At 33.2% G+C, this 11,243-nt stretch overlaps 1 protein-coding gene across 1 annotated transcript in view; it reads right to left on the bottom strand.

The window, feature by feature from the left end:
• Window positions 1–1,800: 1,800 nt before the first annotated feature.
• Window positions 1,801–11,243, bottom strand: part of LOC149800061 (tyrosine-protein kinase HTK16-like) — a 124,739-nt gene continuing 115,296 nt past the window's right edge. Inside the window, exon 19 of the mRNA XM_089959614.1 lies at window positions 1,801–10,467. Within this exon, the coding sequence (XP_089815740.1) occupies window positions 10,267–10,467 (201 nt within the window). The 3' untranslated portion in view covers window positions 1,801–10,266. The remainder of the gene's footprint in view (window positions 10,468–11,243) is intronic.

Genomic DNA, 11,243 nt, shown 5'->3' with positions numbered 1-11,243 from the left:
ATTAAGACTCTGGTCTCTCAAAATAGAAGGTCTCCCATGGCAGTGGTCTTTTGAGATAGGTTTGACTGTGTATGGTTATAACATGGGGATTTCACAAGTTTCCAAGCTAGGACTCAGAAGTTAGTCCCCTGGTTATAAGAACAGACCAGTGTGTAAATGAATTCCTGCTATAATGCTATTAAGTGTAGCTATATATTTTGGGTGGGGTTAAGAACCATCCGTATACCATGACCTTTGGGTGATTTCTGATCTATTAACACCAATGAAGTACACGAAAAATTAAGTGCATTTTTGTTAAAATCATACCTACTGATTCTATTGCCATTCAAGTGATGCAAACTGCATGCAGCAACTTAATATCAGCTTTAAATTTTGACACCACATGTAAGTCACAGACCATCCTTTTGTTTTTTTTAAAAAAAGGAGATCATACATGTGAAATATTTAACAACTTATATTTCATGTTCCCCATTCCAACTGTACAAGCCTTAGTTACCTAGGCATAATTATCTTCCTCACAAGCAATGAGAAAAAAGTTATCCCTTCAAGTAAAAGATGTTATTCTAGAATTTATGTGATGCAGTTTAAATTAGTATGGCCTAAACTGAGAACCCATTATATAAAAGCACCATTACTACAAACATAACACAGAAATTGATAATTTTTGGCAAGTGCAAAGTGAATCTGCATTACTGATGAAGTATTTTTATACAGCTATGAAAACAAAAACAAAATACGGATACAACAAAGTGATTCTGGAGGTCCTGGGGGCAATATAAAAATCGTTTATGGCATAATTGGATCACTGTTCATACTTGCCTAACAGTCTCATCCAACTGCAAACTGGAGAGACCTGTACCTAGCATTATATCTGGGTGTAGTAGAACAAACAACAGACTCTGTTCAGCCCTAGCATTATGTGATGGTAGATCTGGGTCTATGTTGTTTGCCCTAGCATTATGTGGTGGTAGATTTGGGTCTATGTTGTTTGCCCTAGCATTATGTGGTGGTAGATTAGGGTCTATGTTGTTTGCAGCTGGTTCCATTTTAATAGCAAGTAAATATGTTAACTAAAGTTATGCTAAAAAAAATCAGCATGATATATCAGTGCAAATATAATCTGCCTTTTGTTATATATAGTACATATCACACGGGTAATGTACACATACAATACAGACTATTTCAGTAATGGGTGTCATTATTGATTATACATTCCTTTAAGTGGCAAGTATTCACATCATTTGGATTCCTATCTATCCATATTCCTTTGGAAGGTTGTTATTTATATACCCTGAGAGGTGCATATGGCAAAATCAATGTTAAAAGTACATAAACATTTTTGGATGAAATGAACCTAAAGGTGTGATCGTACAATCCGGATTGAATGACACATGCTGTAATGTCAGAATTAAAGCAACACATGATGATAAAACAAAAATTTGTACTACCCTTGATGATGACTATTCCACTCAATCCGCTCTTATTCTGACCCAATTTTAGTACATGGCCACCATTGTAAAAGCCCATAGTGATATATATTTTTTGTCTGGAAGTTTCTTTGTGATAGATAAGGTGCAGATCATTCAATAATCAAGACTGAACAGACTTTGGTTCAAGAAAAGTAGTGCTAAATTTTAAAAGAACAATTTATATTTAATTTAAAATGAGTAAATGTGCATACATGACCCATGTGACTTGTACTATATCACATTATTTTGACTGCATCAGTGAATTTACACTGAATTGCAGGAAATAGTGATTCTTGTTTTTGGTTAAAAGATTAAGCATTAAAATAACACATAAATGTCCATGTCTTTATTTTTTACTGTAGTAATAGAAAAATAACTATAGCAAAATGTGCAAACATGCACAATATATCTGTTATACAGTGCTGATTACATATAAAACAGCCTTACAGTCATGTGGCAGCTTATAATATATACATTCTTATATACAAACTGAATTCACCGTTTTGTCTGAAGCAATTTTCAGGGATTATGTAGTTGCTACAAACCAAGGTTTTACAGTACCATGAAAAATTATCCTTTCAAAGTCCCATGAACAATGACCCCTTTTAAAGTCCCATGAATAATGATACCTTTAAAATCCCAAGAACAATGATCCCTTTAAAGTGCCATTAACAATGATTTCTTTAAAGTCCTCAGAACAATGATACCTGTAAAGTTCAATGAACGGCAATTCTTTTTAGAATGTCAAGAAAAATGATCCCTTCAAAGTCCTATAAGAATTATCTTTAAGCTTCATGAACAATAATATCTTTAAAGTCCCATGAAAAATGATACCTTTAAAGTCCCATGAACAAATGATCCCTTTAAAGTCCTATAAGAATTATATCTTTAAGGCCTCATGAACATTGATCCCTGTACAGTCTCATGTAAAATGATGCCTTTAAAGTCCCATGAGAAATGATCCCTTTAAAGTCCCATGAACAATGATCCTTTAAAGTCCCATGAAAAATTATACCTTTACAGTCCCATGAACACTGATCCCTGTACAGTCTCATGAACAATGATCCCTTTAAAGTCCCATGTAAAATGATGCCTTTAAAGTCCCATGAACAATGATCCCTTTAAAGTCCCATGAAAAATTACACCTTAAAGTCCCATGAACATTGATCCCTGTACAGTCTCATGAACAATGATCCCTTTAAAGTCCCATGTAAAATGATGCCTTTAAAGTCCCCTGAACAATGATCCCTTTAAAGTCCCATGAACAAGGATCCCTTTAAAGTCCCATGAAAAATTACACCTTTAAAGTCCCATGAACATTGATCCCTGTACAGTCTCATGAACGATGATCCCTTTAAAGTCCCAGGAAAAAAGATACCTTCAAAGTCCCTGACCAATGATATCTTTAAAGTCCCATAAACAGTAAAATACCTTTGAAGTCCCATGAACAAAACATCTTTAAAGTAACATGAACAATGAGCCATCTGATGAAATAATAGGACCCTTTCTCTAATCCAATAACTTACATAATGATGAAAAGGTCGATTTTGGCAAAATCATGACAGTTGATAAACACAAAAATGCATGAATTCATGGCACTTAAAAAAAACTGACCATTGTGATATTCAATTATGTTATATCCATTATATAAACTTTAAAACATAACAAGTACAACAATGTTTAAACTTCTCAAATGAAATGAGACTTGCACCACATAATGCACATAACATTTCATTACTTAGTTTTAATAGTACATATTTATACTAAACTCACTCTGTTACATTACTGGCTGCAAGAAATTCTATGAAAATTACTGCACACACAAAAAATAAGTAACTTCAGTGCTTTATAAACTCTGTCAAGGAATTACTGTAACAATACATTCTATAGATAATGTAACCTGTAAAAACATCCATTATAAACAAGAGGTCTAAGAAACCGTAGGTTGCTCTCCTGGCCCACATCAGCCAAGCATCAAAACTTAAAAAGAAGTTGTCCAGGATCAGTAGGTTACTGTCTTTAGATAATGTTATCTGCGTAGGTGGTGATATAAACCATTTTAATATTAATCTGTTTTGGGGTGTCTTTATCCACATCTAATTGCACATCGGTATTATTCCAAATACCTGAAAGGTCACAACGTCAGAATCCTTTCTGTCAAAAATAGTAAAAATTCTGTCCAGTTTTTGCAATAAAGTTTGTTTTTGTACCATAATTTTCAGTGAATAGCTCTGGGATACAGGTAGCAAGAAACATTTTTAATTAATTTTCTTTTTAAGAAGAAATAAATGTATTAGTCATAAAAATAGTTTGATGGCAAATGTGTCTTGGGCAACCTGACAAAGGGACCTAAAACTTCATGACCCAGTTGGTGACAGATCTACTTGAAACAAGTAAATTTGTGTTCAGTACAGCAATTCATATATCTATATCTATTTTTTCCAAGATTCTGCAATGTAATAATTCCAATTTTTACAAATTGAATGCGTTTTCTGCAATCTGATTGGATGAAAATGGTCACGTGATACTGATCTGGAATTGTGTACACATTGATAAATTATGTGGACTACTTTTAATCTATCCCCCCCACTCCTGTGATTTCCAATCAAAATTGACAAACTCCATATTAAAATGGAGCATTATAGTTTAAAACAAAGTAATTGCACAGACCTTCCTGCACTCTACCACTCACTCCTTTCGCTGAAGAAGGCATGTGGTAGACTTTACAAGCCAATCTTCAGACATTATTGCATTTCACTTCAACGACATGTTACACCAGCAGTTATTAAAGGTTAAAGTCATATGTCAACCAAGGGATCTTACTAAAAATGGACATGATTTTGGTTTTGAAAGATCAAAATGCCTAAAAAGTAACAACAACATTGATATAACAATACGTGCCATACGCAAGCAAAATTTTCAGCAAAACAAAAGGAATATTCCTGATTATCTGCAACAATAATTTTTGTATATATTAAAATAATGGTCATAACAATATATCACTGTCACGACATTCTACCCTGTATCACTGTATAAAAGATCACATTTATTTATTAGATGTTAGTCACAGGACATTGGTCATCATAATCCTTTAGCCTCATATGAATAAACTTAGATTTTCACCTAAACATAGTAATTGAGGAAATGTTTGATTAGATACATTGTTAGAGGCAGTATGCAATTGCAGGATAGCTTGGACTATGTGCAAGGTTACCATGTAACAGTTATAAATATTTGATTGCAATGAAACTGATTCTGTACTGGTAAGAATGCTATTTATCGTAAGCCTTTACCGTCACAGGTATAAACTAACATTTTCAGCCCACAGCCCCAAGTGGTCTAAAGCATTCTCCGTTACGGATCACTGCCATATCACCTCTGTCTGTGTGGGTTCGAGTCTAGGATTCGGCCAATGTGGGTATCTGAGAAAGCTTGCCAGGTGGTTCTTCCCGGGGTTTTCCCGGGTTCTTCCTCCACCATTAATACTGGCCGCCATACATAGCCTATCGTGTGCTGAAAAATGGCGTTACACCCCACAACAACAAGAACAACATTTTCAGCCAAATGCTTGCTTGAGGTGCTCTCTAAAAATAAAAGAAAAACCACTGCACATAAATAATATAAAATTCCCAACTGACATCATATTTCACCTTGCAATGACAACATGTGACGAGTCTACTGACGAGAAATTTTCAACTATGTGGTCAGTGTTTTGTTGAGTTTATTTCAAAATAAATAATAAATCAGCTGTATATTACATTGTTTATATTGTTTATTATTGTTGATGCTTATAACAAAGCAGCCAACCTTTGAATGCTGTTCTGGTTAAGCTATTCAAGCCTTTTGCACTGCTGTAGGTTTATAGCAGCCAACAAGGACACCACACCATCACTCACACTCTTTAACTCCCACGATGTCAGACATTGTGGGGCTTTCAGATATTGGTGGCACTGGTGGTAACATGGAAGTATCTTCCATGATAAACAAAAAAAGGATCAGAAAAAAGAACAAATCAAGTTAGTTGTTGACAAACCAGCCAAGGTGCATGTAAAGGCAGATAACTCTTACAGACATAATGTTGTATATGTCCTGTCAATCTGAACAATTGGTTTGGTAGACACAAAAAAAAAAAAAGGTCAGAAAGACAGAACATGGGTGAATTAGATCAAATGAACCATGGATGTATAGCATATTTGTGTGCAGCATTTGGTATTAAAATTGCAGGGTATATACAGATAAAACTGGACAAAATATAAAATGACAAAACTATGCAATGAAATGGTACCCCAATAATAACCCATAGGTCAGGGGAGTATGGAGTATTAAACAAAATTGAAATCTTCTGACAAGAAAGAACTTTGTGACATTCAGTAGTTGGTTACAGCTGCAATTATGCACATAGACAAACATGCTTATTTGATAAAGCAACACTAATATTGAAACCAAAATGGATAACAGAGAATCCATGCAATCACTGTCTCCTTTCTTTTGTACCATGATAACTTAAGAAATAAATGTGAGAACAGACTTTGTCTCTGATGAGATGACTATGACATAATTTCACTGACAGTAGCCTCAACATGTGCAGATTGTAACTATAAAATAAAACCAAACAGGATAACCACATGGTTTTTAACCATATAATAACACCAAACAAAATGATCACATGGAATTTACCCATAAAATAACAGCAAACATGGCCACATGGATTTTAGCCACAAAATAACTGGAAACAATATGGCCACGTGGATTTTACTCATAAAATACTGGAAACAATATGGCCACATGGATGCAAGGAAGGAGCGGAAAAAACACAGATGGCTCTGAATAGACATTAAACAAGAAAGTACAGTTAAATTTATGTACATACAGCCTGGCAAGGACAAATATTGGATTATATAAAGATTTACAAAGTTGAATTTTTACAAATTTGAGACCAAAGCAGAATATCAAAATACATCACAATTTCTGATGAAGATTCTTGTATAAATTAATCAAATTTATGGAAAGGAACTATAGTATATTCTTTATATAATAAAGTATGGTTGATTTCAAATCTGTTCATAGTAACAAAACTTAATGATAAATTGTTATGGCCAGTCACAAAACTAAAGCTGAACATTTTAAGAGGATTTTCACTGGTTTTGAAACTAATACAGGAAATTATTTTTTTTAAAATCATTTGATGTAAGAGTTCCAAAAACAAACAATTTCATATATTTATATGAAAATTTCTTTGGATTATAATGGATTCCATATTTGATGACAGAACTGCATCATTTTGTATACATTTGGAAAGACATGAAGCTGGGACTTTTATGTTAAAATTTGTTATGTGAATTTTGAGAAGTTATTAAGTGTTTTGATAATTTTAGCAAAGAACAGTCCTACTTGATGATGGATTGACATCATTTATACTTCCTTAAAAGCATTTCAACCTAGGATCCTTTCTGTTAAATTTGGTCAAACTCCGATGGGTTTTGAGAAGTTGTTTTAATGATTTTACATTTTGAGTAATTTGGTCACTTTCAATGCTGGACTTTCAAGGAATCAAAGTCCAGCATAAAAAATAAGCATGACATTTTCTGTGTATACAGAGGTCTTGTCTGAGTGTCCTAGTGACATGTTCAAAAGTCAACAGCGTGAGCAACTTAATCCTTCTCTAAATGGATTGTATAATGTCCTTCTTGACTGGTCTGATTTTGGCAATGGGGAATAAAGTCAACAGTGTGACTGCAAATAAATAATATGACACTAGCCATCCACATGCGACATACTTGAAATGGAGTGGGGTGGGAGTAAAATGTATGATTGGTGTGAAAATATTTTTATGCACAACAATATTTTTGCTTAATTTTGCTTATTCTGCATTCACTTCTGAGCACTATCATCAAGGACAGTTGTACAGATATTTGCCTGAGAGGCACTTTTGAGCTCATAAATCTAAGACTGGCTTACAACTTTTTGCCTGAAAGGTACTTCTTAGCTCTAGCATCTAAGAATTGTACAGATTTTTTCATAAAAGGCACTTCAGAGCTCTAGCATCTGAGACTGGCTTATAAATTTTTGCCTGAAAGGCACTTTCTGAGTTCAATCATCTAAGACTGGTTTACAATTTTTGCTGTAAAGGCACTTCTGAGTTCTTGCATGACCTACTGTCATGTTATGTTTATTTAAACATTACCACATTAGAATATCATACCAAATACAAATGTACACTAGTTCAAACTGTAGTGTTATTTACAGTTAACTGTTTGTGGTATACATGCAAAAGTAGTGGAGATATATCTATTTTATGCAGATATAGTACCGAACAAAATGCTCTGCCCTATGATCAAGTAAACTAAAAAATGACAGATATAACAATGTATTGAAATATGAATTCTCACCATGTAAATCAAAGTGCATATTTATCACAAACTTTTAAAATCAATTTTTCTTATACAAGCTATATAATATTGCAAATAATATTGCAAACTGCTGTAACAGGTACAATAAAAAATAATACAAAATACAGAACACGATCTGTTATAAGCATACCTATATACATAAATATATATAAAATTGAATAAATATTTAGAATTTCACAATATGACTTTTATTAGAATTTCCTATCACTCCATTAGACGGTGAGAAAGATAATTAAACCTACTTTTCTAATGTCGGAAATATTTACATTTCTGAATGAATTATCTCTCTGAATTATGCTCAAACACGAGTTTTCAATAATGCTTTGTATTGCATGCTCTGTCCAATTATATTTCAGTATGTTACTGTGACTCCAACACTCCTTGTGCATTTGAGTACCCTACATAATAAATACAGCTTCATGACTGTGCATACAGAGAAACTGAGCTAAATGCAGACCATGGCAACAATTCCGACAGCTATTAGAATAACATCTACCTGCATATCTTGCTGATGCTATGCAGGCAAGACAAAAAATGTAATGCAGAGCTTGAAGATAAAAAGTCTGGATTTGAAACTTTTCATAAAATATATGGGGGACATAGTGGGATTTTTTTTTCATTTGAGCTAACAATCAAGATAACTATTGTTTGTATAAGGGAATCCATATTGTATTTGAAGACTAGAATTAAGTGTAAATAAAGAACCCATGCATGAATAATTGTACTAGTTCAGAGTAAATATCCATATCCAGGTTTCATGCGAAAACCTGATACATTTGACCTTTTATCTCATCATGTTTTTCGAAAGAAGCATTTGTTAATTTTCTTGATTACATTTCATGAAATATTTTTTTGTATTAAAAAAGGTCTATTGGATTAAGTGGATAAGATCATTTTAAATCAAAAACAAATTTATTTATGTTCTATCTACACAGTGGTTTTGACTGCAAACACATGAAAAGTGTGACATAAAGGCACTGACAAAATCACTAGAATACATAACTATAATTGTAAAATAAAACCTATTTATAAAGGACACTCAATGGATTGTACAATTTTGTCCTTTTTGGATAAGTGTTCCCTAATTTGTAATTTTACCAAATCTGCATTTCATTTGCATAGTGTTTTACATTCTTGTTTGTGTTCTATTTGTGTTATTTTTGCATTACGTTTGTATTCTGGTTTGTGTTTTGTTTGTGTTATTTCTGCATTACGCTTGCATTCGGATTTGTGTTCTGTTTGTGTTATTTTTTAATTATGTTTACATTTCTGGTTTGTGTTCTGTTTGTTATTTTTGCATTATGTTTGCATTCTGGTCTGTGTTCTGTTTTGCATTCCATTCATATCTACATTATATTCACATCTGCATTCCATTTGCATTCCATTCATATCTACATTATATTCACATCTGCATTCCATTTGCATTCCATTCATATCTACATTATATTCACATCTGCATTCCATTTTCATTCCATTCATATCTACATTTCACCAATCATTTCATCATTTTTCATTTATGGCCTCACAAATTCATCCAGATTTAGCATTCATCCTTTTCATCTCATTTCCATTCATTTCCATTCACTTCCATTCATTTCCATTCATTTTCATTTGTGCCCATTCAGAATAAACTGGTTATGCATGTACTGAAGCTGAGGTTTCTGGTTTTTAGAGTGATAAATCAAGAGAAATATTGTTTTCAATCTTTGACTTATTAAAAGTGGGCTTCAATGCATAAAATGCAAAAGACAGTACTGAAGTCAAAATAAAATTAAGTCAAGATTCCAATTAAACATCAAAATATGCCAACAAGTAACTGTTGGCAAATTTTATTTCCTATTTCATTCACATAAAGATTAAACAGATACAACCACCAGTGATGATGTCATCACAGCAATGGCACTTTTGTTTTATGTGTGCGCCAACAAGAATAATGTCATGGCTTACATGAACATTTTTAAGTATAAACAATCTGATCCTGAATGGACTTTTGACTCTGGAAATGGTGGCAACCTAAATAAATTAAATTTCAAGAAATGCCTTTACATTTAATTAAATTTTGATTAATCATTAATTGTACTGCATTTGTGCACTGTTTTCCTCAAATCACATTCATTATCTTTTTTTGCATTCATTCTGCATTCTATTTTCATTTCATTGGCAAGATTACCCATCTCAGGGGCTGTTTGAGGTTAAATATGTAAAGGAAATGCAGGCAATGGGTTCATAAATATATCTATTTTTCCAGCAGGTTTGAGGTTAAATATGTAAAGGAAATGCAGGCAATGGGTTCTTAAATATCGTCTATTTTTCCAGCAGGTATCCTTTATAAGGCAATGTCCACTAAGGCCTGTTATACTCTTCTGTACAGAAAGATTTATATTTCATCATTTCTTTTTCCTCACTGATTTCATAGTGTCTTTTGTTGAGGCATATTCATTGTCTTCCTCAAAATGTTGGTTCAGATATTTAAATGTTGGCCGCTCCTTTGCGTCTTTCTTCCAACAGTTATTCATGATTTCATACACCTTTGGTGGGCATTTGTCTGGACGCTCTAAACGTTTCCCAGACTCAATGTACTGAATCACCTAAAAAACAGAATTATTACGAATATGCTGATATCCAAATTTTTGTCAATTAAAAACCTGTAATGTGCATTTAGAAAGGATCACATGTTACCAAACTTTCAACCAAGAAGTTTTTATATGGAAGTTAAATTGTGCATGTCTGGTACAGAAAAGCAGATGAATATTTGAATGGTGTATATGGATATTTCTTGTATCTTTGATCTTGAGCTTTTATTAGGCAACCATACCAACACAAAGACCCCACATCTGGCTTACCTAACTTATATCTAACCACACTGCTGAACTTACCTATATCCTTATACAAATTTACTTATATTCTGATAAAGTTTCTTTCTAAAGATAAACGCATAATCAATTTGCAAATTCACCCACTCATAATAAACTTCCACATAACTAAAGTTATCCAGATCTTGCTGGTATTAAACCTTAGATCAAACATATGGCTTCATAAGTAGCAGAAAGGTCAGCCAATCACAAGCAGGATCACCTCATTAATATGCATGGATCCTACTTTATTTTCTAAACTGCCCAAGATCTTCATGCTATAAGCCCATATTCCGTTGTTATCAGAAATGGGTCAGAATGGTTTCCAGAGTGGTAATAAGGTCAGTCAATCAAAAGTACCATCACCTTACACATGGACATCACTCTTTAGTGACGGATCAAAATCTTGATGATATAATCATATATTACAAGTTTGATTAAAACTGGATCACCAATATGGCTTCCAGAGTGATAACAAGTCCAGCCAACCAGGTTCAATATTACTTCATTAA

This window comes from Sinohyriopsis cumingii, chromosome 5, assembly GCF_028554795.1.
Source record: "Sinohyriopsis cumingii isolate HCF-2022 chromosome 5, ASM2855479v2, whole genome shotgun sequence".
NCBI lineage: Eukaryota > Metazoa > Mollusca > Bivalvia > Unionida > Unionidae > Sinohyriopsis > Sinohyriopsis cumingii.
Note: the sequence above shows the minus strand (reverse complement) of the source record. Positions and strands in the feature narration are given on the sequence as shown.